This window comes from Tamandua tetradactyla, chromosome 9, assembly GCF_023851605.1.
Source record: "Tamandua tetradactyla isolate mTamTet1 chromosome 9, mTamTet1.pri, whole genome shotgun sequence".
NCBI lineage: Eukaryota > Metazoa > Chordata > Mammalia > Pilosa > Myrmecophagidae > Tamandua > Tamandua tetradactyla.
In genome coordinates this window covers 9392885-9413714 of record NC_135335.1, presented here as the reverse complement: position 1 = coordinate 9413714, position 20830 = coordinate 9392885, and the positions used below count along the sequence as shown (strand labels likewise).

The following is a 20830-nucleotide window of genomic DNA, read 5'->3' as shown; positions in this document are numbered from 1 at the left end:
CAAATGTTCTAAGAAATGATGAATATGCAACTATGTGATGATATTGTGAATTACTGATTATATATGTAGAACGGAATGATCATATATTAATGTTTTTGTTTGTTAAATTTTTTTAATTAATAAATAAATTTTTTAAAAAAGAGCAAAAAAAAGTTCAGCCTTTCTTATTTACAATATATACATTTGAAGTCATAAATTCCTCTCTAAGAATTATTAGCTGGGCCCCACAACTTTGACAAACAGTATTTTCATTATAATTGCAATCTAATTATTTTCTAATCATGATTTTTTTCTTTGACCTAGAAATTATGTGAACAAATTTCTTAGTTTCAGAATATGTAGGATTTATATTCTCTGTTTATCTGTTTGCTGGTGATGTTCAACTTAATTGTATTATGGTCAAAGAACATAAAATGACTTATTTTTTTTTAATTAATTGAGTCGCTTTATGGCATAGAAATTGGTCAGTATTTTGGAAAATGGTCTAATGTTTGAAAACAATACTCATGTTTGCATTTGTTGTGTGCTGGCTCCATAGTTATTCACTAGGCCAAGTTTGTTAATTATATTCTTTATGTTTTTATATCCTTGCTAATTTTTTTTGTCTGCATGTACCATGAAATCTACTAATATGATAGTGACTTGTCTATTTTTCTTTGTGGTTCTATCAATTATATATGTCTTATACGTCTTTATTGCTTATTGTTAGGAGTAAAAATTTCTAATTGCTATATATTTAAAATAATTATGTAATCATCCTCTTTATTTCTAGTAATGCTTTTTTTCCTTAAAGTTTATCTGACATTAATTTACATATTCCAGCTTTCTTGCAATAAGTATTTTTTCTGTCATTGTACTTTCAAACATTTTATATCCTTATGTTTTATGTGTACTTTTTATAAATAGCATATAGTGGTATATTCATTAGCAGAGTGTAAATTATACTGTGATAATTGTGGTAGGCAAAATACTAGCCTCTCAAAGATGCTGTTCTAGTTAGCAAGCTGCTGGAATGTGACATACCAGAAATGGAATGGCTTTGAAAAGGGGGAATTTATTAAATTGCTAGTTTACAGTTCTAAGGCCATGGAAATGTCCCAATTAAAGCAAGTCTATAAAAGGGTCCAACTTAAGGCATCAACAAGAGGTTACTTTCACTCAAGAAAGGCTGATGAAATTCAGAGTTTCTCTGCCAACTGGAAAAGCACATGGCGAACATGGCGACATCTGCTAGCTTTCTCTCCAGGCTTCTTGTTTCATGACGCTCCCCCGCTCCCCCGGGGGTGTTTTCCTCCTTCATTTCCAAAGGTCTCTGACAGCATGGGCTGTCTGTCTGCTTCATACCTCTCATCCTTCTGTTGCTAGTCTCTGCTCTTTCAGAATCTCAACCCTTTCCAAAGTGCCTTCTCTTTGAAAGGATTTTGAGTTGGAGATGCTATCTTGGATTGTTTGGGTGAGCCCAATGTGATCACAAGTGTCCTTGCAAGTGGAATAGGGAAACAGAAGAGGGATCGAGTCAGAGAGATATGAAGATGCTAATGGCTTTGACAATTGAGAAATATTGGCAATCTATCGAGGCTGGAAAAGGCAAGGAAATGGATTCTCTTACAGAGGCTCTGGAGGAAATGCAGTCCTGCTGACACCGTGGTTTTAGCCTGTGGCGACCCATTGTAGACTTCTTGCCTGCAGAAATGTAAAATAATAAATGTGTCTTGCTTAAACTGACTCAGTTTGTGGAAACTTATTACAGCAGCCGTAGGAAATGAATTCAGATTTTGGCACATGCAAGTGGGGTGCTGCTGTAACAAATACCTAAAAATGTGGGAGTGGCTTTGGAATTGGGCAATGGGCAGAAGCTGGAAGAATTTTGAGACGCATGATCAACACAGCTCAGATGGCCTCAAACTGTTAGTGGGAAAATGAATGTGAAAGACTGTGATGATTAGGTGCTGGTGTCAAATTGGCCAAATGATGATGCCCAGTTGTCTGGTCAGACAAGCACTGGCCTGACCGTTGCTGCAAGGATACTTTGTGGCTGGTAGATAAACCGGAAGGCTGGTGTATTACATCATCAGTCAGTTGGTTGCATCTGGGGCTGATTCCATCTGTGATCAACTAAGGCGTGTCTCCCACAACAAGATAATCCAATCAGTCCGAGGCCTTTTAAGGGAGAAGAGAGACTGTTTCACTGCTTCTTCAGCCAGCCAACCTCTCCTGTGGAGTGCGTCCAGACCCTTCATGGGAGCTGCCAGCTTCACAGCCTGCCCTACAGATTCTGGACTCTTCCATTCCCACGGTTGAGTGAGACACCTTTATAAATCTCATATTTATGGATCTCTCCTGTTGGTTTTGTTTCTCTAGAGAACCCCAACACAGAGGTTCTGCAAGTGAGAGCTCAGAAGGAAGTGAGTGGCCCCGCAGAGAAAACCTAAATTGCCTTAGAGAATACTAACTCGCTGAAAACAGACTGTTGTTAGAAATACCGTTGCTAGAAGCACTGCTGCTGATGACTCAAGGAAATGACAAACATGCTACAGGAAACAGGAGAAAAGGGAATCCTTACTACTACTCTATACAGTGGCCGAAAGCTTAGCTGAATTGTGTCCTGCAGTTATGCGTAAAGCAGAACTTGTAAACAGTGAACTTCGGCATTTAGCTGAGGAAATACCCAAACAAAGTTTTGAATGTGTGGTCTGGTTTCTTCTCGCTACTTACAATAAAATGCAAGAGGAAAGAGATAAATTGAGGAAAGAGCTGTTCAACAAAAAGGAACCAGAATTTGATGATTTGGGAAATTCTCAGCCTACCCAGATTGCAAAAGAAGCTAAAATTAAGAGATTCATTGTCAGGAAAGTGTGCTCTAGAGAAAAACCTGAAGGTGTGACGAGCCAACCTTTTGCTAATACCTCAGAGAGATCAAGAGATCAGTGTGTCCAGTTACATACAAAGCCCCTTAGCAGCAGCCAAAAATAGAGATGGGTTATCTGGAAAGATGTTTGGAGGAGATACTTGTCTGGTGGAGTGAATCCCTGTGCCATCCTTGGGAAACCCACAAGGTTGTTGAGAATTTTATATCAGCGGAAACCCTGCCAGCTTGGACTGAAAAGGACAGAGAGAGTATGACATGAGACGGTCAGATCCCCAAAATTCTATAAGCAGGAAACATGTGCTACCCTTTTTGAAAAAAAGACATGACTCAGAGGACAAAGTCAAGAGACCAGAGGCTAGAACCGTGAACCCCAGGGCTTGAGACCAAATAAAGTTGGTCTCGTGGATTTTGTTTTTGTTGTTGTTAATAAATTTTTTATTTAAGAAAACAAACAATATACTTAGAACCATTAACAATGGATATCTTAGTTAGCTTAAGCACAGGCATATTTCAATAAAGTATCCGTATAATCATTGTAAAGCCTGTGTTGTGTGCAGTAAGTCTCATGAACCAATGTAAAGTTAAGGCAACAAGGAAAAATATCTACATATTCAGATAGCAAAGCTCTTAAATTCTAAGTATTAAACCACTAACTTAGATACCATTTGGTTAGCTGTCAAAGCTGTGAAGGTTCTCAAAATATCAAGTAGAAAGTTCCTACAAATATCTGTATTGCTATAGTAATGACCCACGTTACTAAATATTTGCCTGATTTCAGATGGTTCCTTGGCCAGATAAGCCCTAAAAATACTCATTTTTACTCAGATAAGCCCTAAAAACACTCTAGAGAAGTCATGTTTTACTCCTGATCCAGTCTTGTGGGGCCAGACCTATTGCTGAGCGTGGAAACCTTTGATGGGATTGTTTCCACGGCGATTGACCCACTCAATTGTGGGTGTGAGCTTTTCATTTTTTTTCTTAAACATTTTTAATTGTGAAATGTAACATATATACAAAAAGCAATAAATTTCAAAGTACATTGTGACAAGTCATTTTCGGACCGATTTCAGAGTTTGCTATGGGTTACAGTTGCACAACTTTTAAGTTTTTCCTTCTAGCTGCTCCAAGATACTAGAGACCAAAAAGAAATATCAATATAATGACTCAGAAGTCATACTCATTTGTTAATGAGAAATTAACAAATTTATCATTATTAATGAGAAAACTCCTTCTTCTTATTGTTTGGTTCAAGCCCCAAACTTCCCAAAAAAGTCTTCTTCAGGAAAATATGAAGATGCAAGTATTTTTACATGTCTAGTGGATTTTGAAATGGCTTGGGACCCTGATTTTCCTTTCATTTTCTCTCTTTTGAATGGTTATGTCTGTGGTATTCCTGTGCTTTTGTCTCACTGTTGATTTTTGGGAGGAGATAACCTCGTGTTTTGAGTTTCACAGGTTCACGGATGAACAAGGTTTGTGCCCCAGACCTCACCATATCCCATTTAGATAATAAGACTTGGGGACATTTGAGCTGATAAGATTTAGATGAGAATTTTGGACCCTGAGTTGGTGCTGTCATGGGTTGACACTTAGGTACGGCGATAGGGTAGATGCATTTTGCATGTGAGTCTTTGGTGTGGGGGCAGAGGGAGCACTGTTACAAGTAGGATAATTATTTCCCAAATGTGTGCACCTCCTAATTCTTGGAACCTGTAAGTATGTCACAATCACATGGTAAACAGGAATTAAGTTTGCCTATAGAATTAAGGTTGCTGCTAATCAGCTGACCTTAAAGTAGGGACATTATCCTGGATTATCCAGAAGGGCCCGGTGAGATCACAGGGGTCCTTAAATGTGGCAGGGAGATTCTCCTTCCCTCCCAACCTCCCTCCCAAAGCTGGGCATGCTGTGTTCTAGCCTCACTGGGCAACCTGCCACTTTCTGAATTTGCTCTGCGCCTTCACATCTCTCTGGCTTTGCAAAAGATGTTCCTCTGCCCAGCCCATTGCATCTCCTCTGTTGGGAAAACTCCTTCTTCTTATTGTTTGGTTCAAGCCCCAAACTTCCCCAAAAAGTCTTCTTCAGGCAAAGCTAGTGTGCCAGTTTGAAACTATTATGCACTCCAGAGAAGTCATGTTTTACTCCTGATCCAGTCTTGTGGGGCCAGACCTATTGCTGAGCGTGGAAACCTTTGATGGGATTGTTTCCATGGCGATTGACCTACTCAATTGTGGGTGTGAGCTTTTCATTTTTTTTCTTAAACATTTTTAATTGTGAAATGTAACATATATACAAAAAGCAATAAATTTCAAAGTACATTGTGACAAGTCATTTTCGGACCGATTTCAGAGTTTGCTATGGGTTATAGTTGCACAACTTTAAGTTTTTCCTTCTAGCTGCTCTGCGATACCAGAGACTAAAAAGAAATATCAATATAATGACTCAGCAGTCATACTCATTTGTTAAATCCTAACTTTTCTGTTATAACTCCTCCTTTTCCTTTGATCCTTCTCCCAATATCTAGGGATATTTTGGGCTATGCCTATTCTAACTTTTTGCATCTTGGAAAGACATGTTGACAGTATGGGTAGGGGAATGGAACTGGTGGATGTTCTCGGAGAGACTGGCACCTCTGAGTTTTAGGGCTTATCTGGCCAAGGAACCATCTGAAGGTTTTAGGTTTCTGAAAAGTAAAGTTAGCGTGTGCAACTTTTGTAGGAGCTCAGATAGAGCTCTGCGTGTTCTTTGGGGTTTAACAGGAATGACATTGGTTAAGGATTGGCAAACCATGGCAATAAGCAATATCTAGCTGAAGTTTGCCTAAAGAGGAGCTTCCAGAATAGTCTCTCCTGACTTTACTAGAAATCTCTAAGCCACAGACACCTCATTTTGTTACATAACCCTTCCCCCTCCTGGTCAGGAAGACACTGACGAAACCATGGCGCCAGGGCCAGGCTTGTCCTTGGGAGTCATGTCCCACATTGCCAGGGAGACTCACACCCCCGGATGTCCTGTCCCACACAGTGGGAAGGGTACCGACTTTACCTGCAGAGTTGGGATGAGAGAGAGAGAGAAAGAGAGAGAGAAAGAGAGAGAGAGAGAGAGAGAGAGAGAGAGAGAGAGAGAGAGAGAGAGTTGACCAGTGATTTTCACAAGACTCTTGAGATTTTGCAAGACATTTTTTTCTTTATTCTTTTTTAAAATTTTATTTATTTATTTATTTATTTATAAAAAAACTTAACAAACAAACAAAAACATTATTAACATATGATCATTCCGTTCTACATACATAATCAGTAATTCACACTATGATCATATAGTTGCATATTCATCATCATGATCATTTCTTAGAACATTTGCATCTATTCAGAAAAAGAAATAAAAAGACAACAGAAAAAAATTCATACATACCATACCCCTTACCCCTCCCTTTCATTGATCACTAGCATTTCAATCTGAATTTATTTTAACATTTGTTCCCCTTATTATTTATTTTTATTCCATATGTTCTACTTGTCTGTTGACAAGGTAGATAAAAGGAGCATCAGACACAAGGTTTTCACAATCACACAGTCACACTGTGAAAGCTGTATCATTATACAATCATCTTCAAGAAACATGGCTACTGGAACACAGCTCCACATTTTCAGGCAGTTCCCTCCAGCCTCTCCATTACATCTTGAATTTTGCAAGACATTTTTGTTTGTTTTCAGTCTAAAAACAATTTTATCACCTAGTTACTCTCTTTTTCTACAAATATCTGTACCACAAGAGAAATTTCTGACTTGTAAGCCATTAACAGGGCTACTGGCCAAGGCAGAAGCAGTTTGCATCCAGAGGAAGACTGAGCATGCCTTCCTAACATTCTCTAATCTATGCCTATGTTAAAAGTGTTTTCATCTCTTTATTGTCTCTTCATGTCTTTACTGAGCCTTGTATCTTTGACTAATCAATTTTTGAACTTTTGAGGGGAAGGAGTAGGAATGGATTCTAAAAGTCACTCTCCTATGGATTAGCCTCAGGGCATTTCTGGTTTCTTTGAAAGTTCTCTTGAAGGTGGCTCATTTGGACTTGGCATCTCTGGGGCTTCTCTGGAGCTTACTAATCAGAGAATACAGAAGAATGTGCCCTGAGAACCAGTGTGAATTGATTACTAAAGTCCTTCAGAAACAACAGCACGTAAATCTGAGCAAGACCAAGGCTTAAAGAGAATTTATTTAGGTGAGCAGTCACCTCCCACTCCTCCTGTCACCCAAGGGTTAACACCTCCTGTTCTAGTTTGCTCGCTGCCAGAATGCGATATACCAGAAACAGAATGGCTTTTAAAAAGGGGAATTTAATAAGTGGCTAGTTTATAGTTCTAAGGCCATGAAAATGTCCCAATTAAAGCAAGTCTATAGAAATATCCTATCTGAGGCATCCAGGGAAAGATACCTTGATTCAAGAAGGCCAGTGAAGTAGAGGGTTTCTCTCTCAAGTGGAAAGGCACATGGTAAACACAGCATCTGCTAGCTTCCTTTTTGGGCTTCTTGTTTCATGAAGCATCTCCAGGAGCATTCTCCTTCATCTTCAAAGGTCACTTCTGGTGGACTCTCAGCTTCTCCTGGCTATGTCGTTCTGTCATCATTCTCTGCTCTCTAAGAATATCAAAGGAATTCTCTCCAAAAATGTCTCCTCTTTTATAGGATCCCAGTAAACTAATCAGGACTCCCACAGAATGGGTGGAGACACGTCTCCATCTAATCAAGTTTAATACCCACAATTGATTGAGTCACATCTCCATGGAAATAACCTAATCAGGCTCCAACCTATAGTACTGAATAGGGATTATAAGAAACCATTGCTCCCACAAGATTGATTAGGATTAAAACATGGCTTTTGCAGGGTACATAAGTCTTTTCAAATCAGCACACCCCCTATGTGCCCTTCTAGCCGAGAGAGAAGCCCTGACTGTGTTCGCCATGTGCCTTCTCACTTGAGAGAGAAACCCTGAACTTCATCAGCCTTCTTGAACCAAGGTATCTTTCCCTGGATGCCTTTAATTTGGACATTTTTACAGCCTTACTTTAATTTGGACATTTTCATGGCTTTAGAACTCTAAACTAGCAATGCATTAAATTCCCCCTTTTAAAAGCCATTCCATTTCTGGCATATTGCATTCCGGCAGCTAGCAAACTAGAACAACCCCCCATTATTAATAATTCCTACACCCTAAACACTGCTTTTCCCCTACCTCAAATATACAACTTTGTATGTGTCAGCAAGCCTGCATCTACGGATTCCTTGTCCAGGACTTCCAAATATTCAAATCCACCACCATACCTGTCAGCCATGTGTTCCCCTGGACACTGAGAAAAGGTGGCTCAAAATCTCTCCTTAGGGAACTTGGTGTAAACATACAACAGGCTACAAGCAGCTGCGAGAAGGAATGAAGTTGTGAGGCGTGCAACTAGGTGAATGAAACTCGAAGACAATATGTCGAATGAAATGTCAGAAACAGAAAGACAAATACTATCATGCCTCACTCATATGGCCTAATTATAATGTACAAACTCAGAGAATTTATGTCGAGAGCATGGGTTATCAGGTTGGGGCCTATTGTAAACGTTCATAGACGGTAAGCTCTTACAGCAGTCACATATATTCAGGAGTTGTAACTTTTATTTCTAAATTCTGAGATACTGAGCTATTTGTGTATATCCTGGTCATTCCCTGAAACTTCGGGTATTTGTGTGACACCTGAGACTCAGAGTTAGAGCTCTGAAGCTATGAAGGTCAGCATTACTCTACAGAGTAACCATTAAAAAAGTTGAAAAAGTGATCAGACTCTGACTAGAGATATGAAGGAAGCTGATCTGGATAGGCCTAAGGTAAATCAGAATATAGAGTAAAGAATGATATGGTCCATACTACCAAACTTCGACTTCTGTGTGAGACCAAAGGAAGAGATATTTATTAGGCACAAAATTTATATTTTGGGTAGTGTAGTATCTAATTAACGTATATGGTCAATTTATTCAAACACCGTAATTACACGGAATCTTCAGTAGAGCATGAGGCCTTATTGGGTTGTACAGGTTAGTGTGATGCCCCAATACATCCCAGATTAATTTTGGCAAAGAATAAAAAGGTATTTCCAATGCCCCTTTGGGGGACTGGGGAGAAAGAAGGAAATATTAAACATCCCTATCTGGGGAATTCCTGATATTTTTGCAAGCAGTGGGGACCACCATTTCCATAGGCTGAGCCTTCAGTCTTGGGGTTTGCCCTATGAAGCTTATTCCTGCAAAGAAGAAGCTAAGCCTACTTAAAATGAGGCCTGAGTTAGTGGGTGTGAGCTTTTGATTAGATGGAGACGTGACCCCACCCATTCAAGGCGTGTCTTGATTAGTTTGCTGGAGTCCTTTAAAAGAGAAACATTTTGGAGAGAGTTCAGAGCCCACAGAGCCAACATAAAAACCAGGCATTTGAAGATGCAGAAAGAAAACGCCCCTGGGGAAGGTGTTGGAAACCAGAAGCCAAAGGACCAGCAGATGCCAGCAACATGCCTTCCCAGCTGACAGAGGAGTTCTGGAGCCATTGGCCTTTTTTGAGTCAAGGTATCTTTCCTTGGATGCCTTAGTTTGGACATTTTTAATGGCCTTAGAACTGTAAACTCATAACTTAATAAATTCCCTTTTTAAAAGCTGTTCTACTTCTGGTGTATTGCTTTCTGGCAGCATTAACAAACCAAAACAACTAGGTTCTCCTCCTCCATGTCTCACATCTCCCCTGTGTCTCCTCCCTCCGTGACACCCTCTGTAATTGTCTAAATTCAATTCAACTGCAAATTAAAGCTGTGCTGCTGTATCATTTTTCACTTCTCAGATTGACAAAGATATGAACGTTTGATAACACACTGTTGGCAAGGCTGTGGGGCAATGGACACTCTCATGCTTAGCAGGGGAGACTGATAGAACCTCTAGAGGGCAATTTGACACCATCTCTCAACATTACAAATGCAGATACTCTTTGACCCAGTTGGTTCCTCCTCCAGGGATTTATCCTACAGCTAATCTTGCACATGTGATAAATAACATATGCTCAAGGCTACTTGTTGCAGCAATTTTTGAAATTGCACAAAAGTGTCCAACAAGGGGAAGTTGTTTACATACATGATAGAATATTCGTATAATGGGATACTCTATAGCTGTGGAAAAGAATGAGGAAACTTCCTGTATTGATATAGATGGTCTCCAAGATATATTATTAAGCAAAAAGATCAAGGGGCAGACCAGCATAATGGTATGCAACTGTCTGTTTAAAACAAGCAAGAGTGAAAGAATAGATGGACACATTTGTTTCTAGTCTGTGGAAGGACACACAAGAAAGTGGTAACTTCAGTCACCCACAGGAAAAGGAAGTGGAGGGCTGAGGATAGGGTTATGAGTATCATCTTTTCCAAAAATTCTTAATAACAGATTCAGTTCAACAAGAACAAAAAATGTGGAAGAGGGAGTCATAAGAGCCAATTTCAGGGAACATTTCTAATGTGAGAAAGTCTTGACCAGCCATTTCTGGCTTTGAAGATGGAAGGGAAACCTGAGCTAATAAATGAAGGTGACCTCTAGAGCATGGAAAAGGCATGGAAATGGACTGTCCCTTAGAGACTCCTGAAAGGTATGCAGCCCTGCTGACCCCTTGATTTTAGACCAGTGAGACCCATTTTGGGCTGTTGATTTCCAGAGCTGTAACATGTATGTCTGTATTGTTTTAAGCACGAAGCTTGTGGTAATTTGTTATAACATGAATGAGAATCCAATGCAATAATAAACAACCTCCAAATTTCGGTGGCTTTCAAAGAGAAAAAATGATTTCTTGCTTCTATTACATGTCCTTTACCATTTGGATTTCACTCTTCATGTGTTCTTTATCCCAGAACCCAGGTATGATGGATTGAATTCAGGAAGAATTCAGAGAGACCCACAGATGCAGAGAGACTGGAGAGACTAAGAAAGACTAAGAGACTCAGAGAGAACTAGAGAGAGCCAAAGAAACCCAGAGAGACTAAAACTGACTGAGAGGCCCAGAGAAACTAAGCAATAATAGGATACCTAGAGACAGAAGGGACCCAGTGATCAAAGAGAGACCCAGAAACCCAGAGACTCAGAGAAACAGACTCAGAGAGACCCAGAGATTCAAGAAATTCAGACTCTGAGAGAACAAGAAACCAAGAGACCCAGTGATACCTGAGAGACCAAGAGACTGAAAGAGACCCAGAGATCCAAAGATACCTGGCAGAGAGCCACCCAAACCCCAGAAAGACCAAGAAATTCAGAGAGATTCAGAAAGCCATAAATGCATAGACCCAATCACCCAGAGAAGCCCAAGAGTGATAAATTCAGAGGGACCAAGGGACACAGAGATACCCAGAAAGATCCAAGAGAACCAGAGACATGGAGAAACACGGAGAGACTAAGAAACACAATGAGACAGAGGGACCCAGAGAGACCTGAGACCAAGAAACCTAGAGAGCCATAAAGACTGGGAAAGATCAAGAGAAGCAGAGGGAATGAGTGAAGCCCAGAGATCTAGAGGGACCCACTGAGACCCAGAAACTCAGAGAGACCAAGGCCAAGAGAAACCAAGAGACCCAGACACATCAAGAGACTCAGAGACCCAAAGAGACTCAAAAAACGGAAAACCCCAGAGATCCAGAGAGACCCAGAGGCCCAAAGACCCAAAAAGACCAAGACTCAGAACAACTCAGAGACCCAGAGAGAACAAGAGATTCAAAGACCCAGAGAGACCAAGAAACCCAGGACACCCAGAAATCTAGAGAGACCAAGAGAGTCTGAGAGAATCATAGACCAAAGATCAAGATATACAGAGATACCCAGAGATCCAGGGAGATCCAGAGAGATGCAGATATGTCCTAAGCAACTAGAGACTGAGAGAGACCCAGAGACCTAGAGAGACCAGTTAAGACTCAGAGAGATTCAGGGATCCAAAGACCCTCAGATACAGGGGACAAGGAAAGCCCAAGAGAAGCAAAGTACCTGAGAAACCTAGAGACAGGGAGACCCAGAAAGACCATAAGACTCAGAGAGACTGAGACCCAGAGAGACACAAGGACACAAAGATAGCCAGAGACATCAAGAGACCCAGTGAGAATAAGAGACTGAGAGAGACAGAACCAGAGAGACTGAAGGGTACAAAGAAGCAGCAAGACACAGTAAAGGAGGAGAGACACCCTGGAGTGAAAATTCACACTGACAGCCTTGGCCAAAGCCTGAGACAGGGAGCAAAGCAGACACAGGATGAAGCAAGCTTCAATGGGTACCCAGGATCCAACCCATGAAGGGCAGATTGTGGCAGAGAAAGAAGCCTCCCCCTGGGGTCCGGAGACCTGGGCTCCAAAGCTGGCCCTGCTTTTATTTCCCACCTGGCTCAGCCCACATTTCCTTCATCTTTCATTCTGATGTCAGGAGCTGAGCTCCCTGAGCCTCCGTTTCCCCATGTGGAAAACAATGAGAACCACAGAATCTACTTCAAAGGCTCAAAAAAGTTGAGGAAGAGAATATACGTTGTGTTGGTTATTGTGACTTGAGTTGGGTCCCATTGTCACCAGTGGGGGGACTTTGAGCACAAGAGATTTAACTTCTTTTGGGGCCTCCATTTCTATTAATATCATTTAATTGATATGTCACCAATCGCCTACTAAGATAACTATTATTAAAATAAAACAAAAACAGAAAATAAGAAACGTTGATGGGGAAGTGGAGAAATTGACAACCTCATACACTGTTGGTGGGATTGTAAAATGGTGCAGCCACTGTGGAAATCAGTTTGATGGTTCCTCAGCAAATGGAACACAGAATTACTATATGACCTGGCAATCCCACTTTTAGGTATATACCGGGACTTGAGCAGGACATTTGCACACCGATGTTTATCACAGCATTATTCACAATAGCCAAGAGGTGGAAGCAACCCAAATGCTCATGAACAGATGAACAGATAAACAAAATGTGGTACACACACACACACACACACACACACACACACACACACAATGTAAAAAGGAATGAAGTTCTGATGCATGCTACATCATGGATGAAGACACTACATTGAGTGAAATAAGCCAGGCAAATATTATATGGAATAACTAGAATATGCAAATTCAGAAACAGAAAGTAGATGATGGGGTACCGAGGTGGGGTGGGAATGGGGAGTGAATGCTTAATGGGTGCAGAGTTTCTGTTTGGGACGATGGAAAAGTTTGGGTAATGGATGTTAGTAAATGACATTTACTGTACACTTGAAAGTGGTTAAAATGGAGAATTTTGAGCTGTATGTATGTTACCACAACAAAAAGTTACAAGAAAGAAAAGTCACCCATCACGTGTGAAAAGTAACCCAGGAGCTGACTATCCCATGGAATTGGGGAAGGAAAACGAGCCAGTGGAGCCAAAAAGGCTTCGGATCCCTAAGGGGTAAGCCTGGGGGCGGGGGCGGGGGTTTCCTGGGGACACCAGCCAGCCTCCCCTTATCCCCAGAAGACCTTGGGAAGGGGATGGGTCCTCTGGAAGTTCCATGCCAAGATAGTATTCTCTCTGGCTCCCAGGTTTTGAGGTTTCTCAATCTGAAACAATCACCCACAACACCCAGCGTGGCTGCCTCCCACAGTCAGTGAATTAAAACTTTCCCTTCATACCTTTGGCTCACCTTCCGTGAGGAGTGGGGTGGGGTCCTGCCCGAGCACCCCATCTGCCCTGCGGGGGTAACGTTTCTTCTGGAGAAGCTTTTACCTTGGGGAGCCGCAGCTGGGAGGCACAGGAAATCTGGTTCCTGGTGGGCGGTGATGACCAAGCCCCGCCCCCTCTGCCACAAGGGAACTGATTGGTGGAGAGCCTGGGTGGGGCGGGGCAGCCCCAGGGCTATATAAGCGGCCGGGGCGGCCCGCAGGGCGTTATGCTGTAGGTTGTTGCTGAGGCCAGGTAAGGCTTCTCGAGGAGGGAGGCTGCGCCCCTGGAGACGCCTGGATGGAAGTCCTGGGCCGATCCCGGGCTAGGGGAGGGCGCCTTCCCTCCAACCCTCGAGTTGTAGGGAAGGCTTAGGAAAGTAGCTGGAGATACTTGAGCAAGCTCTCGACACCCCTCTCAGCCTCACTTACCCCGTGTGTGTTCAACCCTTTGGTGTGGGATGGGGTGGGGTGGGAGTTGGGGGCAAGAGAAACAGTGACGCTCTGGGGCTTTTGGAATCAGCCAAACTCCACCTTTAACTGGCTGCAAGTCCCCTGTGCCTTGGTTTCCTTGTTTGTGGAATGCGTGTCACGGACCCAGCTTTCGGGAGGAAATAAGATGTCTTAAATAAGTATTTAGCACAGCTCCAGGCACTTAGTGGCTGTTATTACACCTCTCTGGCCTGGCCTGGGGTGCCGGGAGGAGGGCTAGGGGTGCTGCGGCCTCCGGGAATTCCTCGTTTCTTTCCTAGGTTCCCCCACCCCCACCCCCCACAATGCATCGCAGCGTCCATCTTTGCTGAACTCCCTTCTCCACTCGCATCCCTCCACCTTGGGGTGCTCTTTTCGGCAGGCCTCACCATCCCCCCTGGACTGGTGGGAGGTGGGGGAGGGGGTACTTGCTGAGTCGGGGTGGGGGGCTGCCCTCTCCACAGGTCACCCTGCCCCGCCCCACCCCGCCTCACCCCACCCCCTCATGAGATGAGTGGCGCCCCGGACCGTGCCACTGTCCCTGTGGTCGCCGCCCAGGTGAAGCTGGGGGGCTGGAGCCGTCGAGGTGGGGGCCGCGGGTTCCTCCCTTCCCTCCAGCACCAGGAGCTCCAGGCCTTCCTCAACCTTCTGGGTGAGTTCATTTGGGGGACGGGGGTGGGGGGGGGTAGAGAATGACACGGGAGGGGCTGCAGGGATCAAGTGTGAAAAAAGATACAAGCATCTGAGCTCTCGGGTGCCCTTCCCGCTCAGGTGACCCAGGTTTGGCAGGTGGCAGAGGGGTCGCGTCGGAAAGTGGGTTCCGTGGGGGCTCGGGCTTTGGCACTCTGATGCCACTTCGCGTCTCGTGGTGGGTGGGGGATAATGCAGAGCCCCCATTTCTCCTCTCCCTCCACCCAGAGGACAGTTTTCTCCAGGAATTCCTCTCCAAAGACCCCTGTTTCCAGATTTCAGATAAGGTGGGGGGGGCAGAGGTTGTGGGTCACTTGAGGGGACGGTTGATTTAGTGGGGCTGGAGCTCTGCTACTTTCCTGGGGGTCCCTGGAATGGTGGGGGTGGGTGGGGGAGGACTCACTTTTTACCTCTAAATCGTCCTTGGAGCCCCCTCCCCACCATCTTACCCCATCCCTTCTCTCTACCACCAAAATTACCTGGCCAGGACACACCCCTGCTCCCCAACCCCCCCTCCACAGCTGACCTATGACCTCCACCCCCTCCCACACCTCTGTCTCTCTGCAGTATCTCCTGGCAATGGTGCTGGTTTACTTCCGGCGCGCCAACATGCAACTCAGCGAATACACCCACAGCAACCTGTTCTTGGCACTGTGAGCGGGGGTGGCAGGGGGCGGGGGTGAGGGGGCCTCAGCGGGCCTTTGGAGGGTGCTCGGCCGGTGCTGCGCCCTCCGCTCCCTGACCCCCCCAGTCCCGCATGGCCAGGTACCTTGCGAATGACATGGAGGAGGACCTGGAGGACCCCAAATGTGAGATTTTCCCCTGGGCTCTGGGCGAAGGCTGGCGTCCTCGGGTCTCGGACTTCCTGCACCAGAGGGACCAGCTGTGGGCGCGGATGGACTTCCGGGCTGTCGTGAGCCGCCAGTCCTGCGAGGAGGTGACGGCCGGGGCCTGGCATCCCCCGTGGGAGCAGCAGCTCCCCCCCCCACTGACCACCCGCTTTCCTCCTCCCAGGTCATGGCCAAGGAGCCGTCCCACTGGGTCTGGATGCGGGAGCGGCGCCCCCACCACGGCGGGGCGCAGAGGGGCTGCCCTGAGGCCCTCCTCTCCCTGCCCCGGGGCCCCGGCCTCTCGCCACCCCATTGCTCCCTCTGTGGCTTGCCCCCGAGCCACCCCTTGCCTGGGTCATCCAAGTGTCCTTCTCCAACCCCTGAGTGTCACAGCCCTCCCTCCCGAGCTTGGCTCTCAGTGGTTGAAGACCCCTGGGGTGGGAGCTTTCTCCTCGTCCTGCCCCCGCAGCTGCAGCTGGAGCCAGGCCTCTACACCCTCCACAGTGAGTGGGGCAGGGGGAGCTGGGGGATGGGCTTGGAAGCCTGGGAGGGGGGAATGGGGGAGGTCAGAGTGACAGAGCGGGGCCCATGGGGTGTATACAGGCTCCCATCCCAGCCAGTGACAGCTTGGCAAGTTTCCTCTTTGAGCCTCACTGTGTCCTTCTCCCCTAGTCCTCCGGGGGCCTCTGCCGTGCCCAGGAACCCAGCACCCTGCGGGGTGAAGAGCCGCTGGCCTGTGAGCTCACTGAACCAGTGCCCCTACTGGCTGTGGACCCTCCTGGCCTCCTCTCTAGTTGACTTCAGGCTGGCAGTGCTGCCCACGCCCCCTGCCCCTTCCTCCCACCTGCAACTTGTACCCACGCTGGCCTTGGCCCCCCCTCCAATAAACTCGTGTCACGGGACACCAGCTGTGCTTAGGCCCTGGCCTGGCTCCTTATTCCTGGATGAACTATAGGGCAGGGGACTGATGGGAAAGGGGGCCCAGCGGGGTTAAGCCTGAGTGGCTGGGACCACGGGCAGCTCGGCCCTGCCCCATCCATGTGACCTGAGACCAGCTGTCATCGCCCTGAGCCTCAGTTTCCCCTCTGTAACATGTATCACCTATGGACGAAGAGGCCCCCCACAGTAGCAATGGGGTGTGTACAGTTCCTAGGAGAAGGCCTGGAACCCATAGAAAGGAAAGCTCAAATGGAAGCTGGCTCTATAGTCAGTAAAAAATGCCTACAGGGCCAGGTATTGTTAGAAATAAGGTTTGGTCCTTGGCCTGGGCTGCAATAGAATATAATGCAGTAATTGGTATAATTCCCCTCCCCCCCAAAAAAGATTGATAACCCGAAAGAGTGAATTTCTTGTTCATGGGGGAGCAAGGAAGGCTTCCCAGAGGAGGTGGCATTTGAACTGGGCCTTGAAGAATGTCACGTGTGCCCGGGCTGGAGGTGGGGGTGGGGGTGACGGGACAAGCGAAGAATATCTTTGGAAAACAGTCTAGAGTAGTGATAAGGTTTTGCTCTCTGCAGCCAGGGGTTTAGGTTTCACGCCCAGATTGCTGTGGAAACTTGCTAATTACTCTCCCTGTGCCTCCATGGCCTCATCTGTAAAATGGGTATTATACTAATATGGGTGATATGGGATTTGAATGAGTTGATAGGTTGAAGCATTTAGAACAGAGTCTGGCATGAACTGGCACTCAGGTGTGAGGCATGGTGTTCATGGTGGAAGGAACTCTGCTCAGAGAAAGGCGAAAGAGGAGGGGTGTGTTTGGCAAGCAGCTAGAAGAGAAGATGGAAAAGGCTGGAGGTGACATCTACAAGTGTCAGATGGTAGAGGAGTCGGCCAGCAGTTCCCCTTCATGCTTTATGGAAGCTCTCAGGGGGCATGCAGGTAAGCAGCCTGAGAATGGAGGGCATTAGAAGACAAAACAGGACTAAACTGTTTTTTTCTTTCTTTTTAATAGACTTTCTCTCTCTTTTTTTTTTTTAGAGCAGTTTCAGGTTTACAGAAAGATTGCACAGAAAGCACAGAGGGTTGCTATATACTCACAGAAACCTACAGCTTCCCCTATTAATCCACCAGTGGTGCATTTGATACAACTGATGATGAATCAATATTGATACACTGTTATTAACTAAAGTCAGTAGTTTACCTTAGGATTCTCTTTGTGTCTCTAGTTTTTCCTTTTCCCAATGTCACATGGGTGCAATCATACTGTACATAGCTTTTTCATTCTAGCTTCTTTCACTTAGCAATAGGTATTTAAGGTTCTTCCCAATCTTTTCATAGCTTAATAGCTCCTTTCTTTTTATTACTGAGTAATATTCCATAATATGGATTAGCACAGTTTGTTTATCCATTTATCTGTTAAGGATATTTTGATTGCTTCCAGTTTGGGGCTATTTTGAATAAAGCTGCTATAAACGTTTGTGTGTAGGTTTTCGTGTGGTCATATGTTTTCGGCTCATTTGGGTAAATATCTTGAAGCATGATTGCTGGATTGTGTGGTATGACTGTGTTTTGTAGGAAACAGCTAGACTGTCTTTCAGAGTGGTTGTTCCATTGTGCATTCTCACCAGCAATGAGTGAGAGTTCCTAATGCTCCACAACCTCACCAACACTTGATGGTGTCAGTGTTTTGGATTTTAGCCATTCTGATGCGCACATAGTAGTATCTGTTTTCACGTGTGATTCCTTAATAAAATGATGATGACCATTTTTTTCATACGCTTCTCAGCCATCTGTGTATCTTCTTTGGTCTAAAAAGTATTTTTAATTTGTTTCTTGAGGAGGTAATATATACGCACATACATTTAGAATTTTGAACCAAGAGTCACAATCTTGCCCCTGACTCCCTGCCACCTGATTCCCTTCCCTGGCAGCAATGAAAGCAATACTTTATGTCCTTGCAGAGAATCTAAACATACGTAACCAAATGTGCATTTATGCTCCACACACTCTTTTTTATTAAGATGAAATGAATCGCTTTAAAATGAACAATTCAGTGTCATCTAGTATATTCATTATGTTTTGAAACCACCACCTTTATCTAGTTCCAAAATAATTTTCATAATTCCATATCCATTGAACAATCACTTCCCACAGCCCCTGGCAACCACCAACCTGCTTTGTCTCTATGGATTTGCCTGTTCTGGAAATTTCATGTAAACGGAATCATACAATATGTGACCTTTTGTGTCTGCCTCCTTTCTCTTAGCATAATATTTTTTAAGGTCATCCATGTAACATACCAGCGTTCATTGCTTTATTTTTATGGCTGAATAATACTCCATTTATATGCTGGTATTGCAATTTTTTAATCCATTTATCTGCTGATAGACATTAAGGTATTTCCCATTTTGGGGTCCTTGTTTTTTGCCCATTTCTCCCTTGTTTTTGGTTTCTCATTGATACTTAAGGTGGGGAACTAGCCATTCAAGGTGTAAACTGTAAATATTTTCTTCAGTTTATAATTTTGGCTTTTCAAAATGGATTTTTAGACATAGTTAAAAAACTTTTTTTTTAATGGCTTCTGGATGTTGCATCATAGTTTAAAAGACTTTTCCCACACAAAATGATTTTCTCAAAACCTCCCTTAGTGCCTGGCTTTACTTTTGATTTTTAATGTCTACCTTTAAATTTTGGATTCATCTGGAGTTTATTCCAGGTTGTAGATTATGGATCCGACTATATTTCCCAGATTGCTCCTACCCATTTCATAATACCTTTTTATTGAATAATTCCTCTTTCCTCAACAGATATGAAATGATACATTTAGCATATACTAAATTCCTGTGTGCATTTAGATCTAATTCTAGGTTTTTCTGTCTTCCACTGATCTATGTGTACTAGGATTACTTTTTAGTTATTACATTTTAACTATTATAACTTTGCCATGTTTAAATATCTGGTAGGGTTAGTCTCTGTTCATTGCTCTTTGTTTTCATAAGCATCCTGACTTTTTGCTTATTTATTTCTCCATATGAACTTTAAATCAACTTTCCCACCCCCCAATCACCACCAAAAAAAATAAACAACCAAAAACTTGTTAGGTTTTTTTTTTTTGGCACGGGTAGGCACTGGGAATCGAACCCGGGTCTTGTGCATGGCAGGCAAGAACTCTGACACTGTGCCACCAGCGCCCACCCTAGGCTTTTTAATTGTGATGAACTCAGACTAATTTAGGGAGAATTGACACCTTTAGACGGCAAATCCCTACCGAGAACAAGGGTTCCTTGGTACCCATAATGTGTTTGTGCACTCACCTGTTGATGGACAGTTGCTGGACAGATAACTGCAGGTTATCTCTGAGTGTCACATGAGTTCATCCATTCTCCCCAAGTATGTCACTCAGAGGTCCTGAGGGTAACCCCCAAACCTGAACTTCCACTCTACCCCTAGCTTAGTGAGTGCACCTTCTCATGAATCCACAATGGGGATCAAGTCAGGTTAAGGGTCTGGGAGCCCTTGATTCCTCCCTTTCTCCCAAGAGCTATATCCTATCAGTGATTAAATCCTCTCGGCATTTTTAACAGCTTTATCCAGGTGAATCTGACATCCAATAAACTGTATGTATATAAAGTGAGCTATTTTAGTTTTGACATATATATATATACTCATGAAACCATAACCATAATCAAGTCCATGAACGTATGATCACCTCCAAAAGTTTTTTCGGGCCCTTTTGTCCACCGTGTCCTGCCTGCCACCCCTCGGGCAACCACTGATCTGCTTTCTGTCACTAGATTAGTGTCCATTTTCTAGAATTTTCATATAAACAGAATTACATAGTTATGTGTTCGCTTGTCTGGCTTCTTACACTCAGCACACTTATTCTGAGCTGCATCCATTTTGTTCTTTTTTTATCACTCAGTAGTATTTCATTGTATGGACATACCACAATTTGTGTATCCCTTCATTCTCTCATTGGTGGACATTTGGCTGTTTCCAACTTGGGGCTATTACAATGAAAGCTGCTACGAACATTTGCTGCAAGTCTGTATGTGGACATAGGCTTTCATTTCTCTTGGGTAAATACCCAGGAGTGGAGTGGCTGGGTCACATGGTAGGCGTATACTTAACTTTTTAAGAAACTGCCAAACTGTCTTCCAAAGTGATTGTACCATTTTACATTCCCACTAGCAGTGGATGGGAGTTCTATTTTCTGCATATCCTTGCCAATATTTGGCATGGTTGGTAATTCTTTTAGTCATTCTAGTAGGTATACAGTGGCATCTCTTAGTGGTTTTAACTTAC

General features: G+C 44.0%; 1 protein-coding gene across 2 annotated transcripts; it reads left to right on the top strand.

The window, feature by feature from the left end:
• The first annotated feature begins 13775 nt into the window (after positions 1–13775).
• On the top strand, positions 13776–16485 carry SPDYC (speedy/RINGO cell cycle regulator family member C). Of its 2 annotated transcripts, none has more exons than XM_077114965.1 (7): positions 13776–13848; positions 14528–14715; positions 14982–15040; positions 15321–15406; positions 15519–15690; positions 15768–16086; positions 16256–16485. In XM_077114965.1, exons 2-7 carry the CDS (start codon positions 14574–14576, stop codon positions 16303–16305), a joined length of 828 nt encoding a protein of 275 aa, XP_076971080.1. In that variant the 5' UTR covers positions 13776–13848; positions 14528–14573; the 3' UTR covers positions 16306–16485. The 2 variants fall into 2 exon arrangements, with proteins under 2 accessions (XP_076971080.1, XP_076971079.1); XM_077114964.1 differs by having other exon boundaries at positions 13782–13848; positions 14345–14715.
• Positions 16486–20830: the final 4345 nt, after the last annotated feature.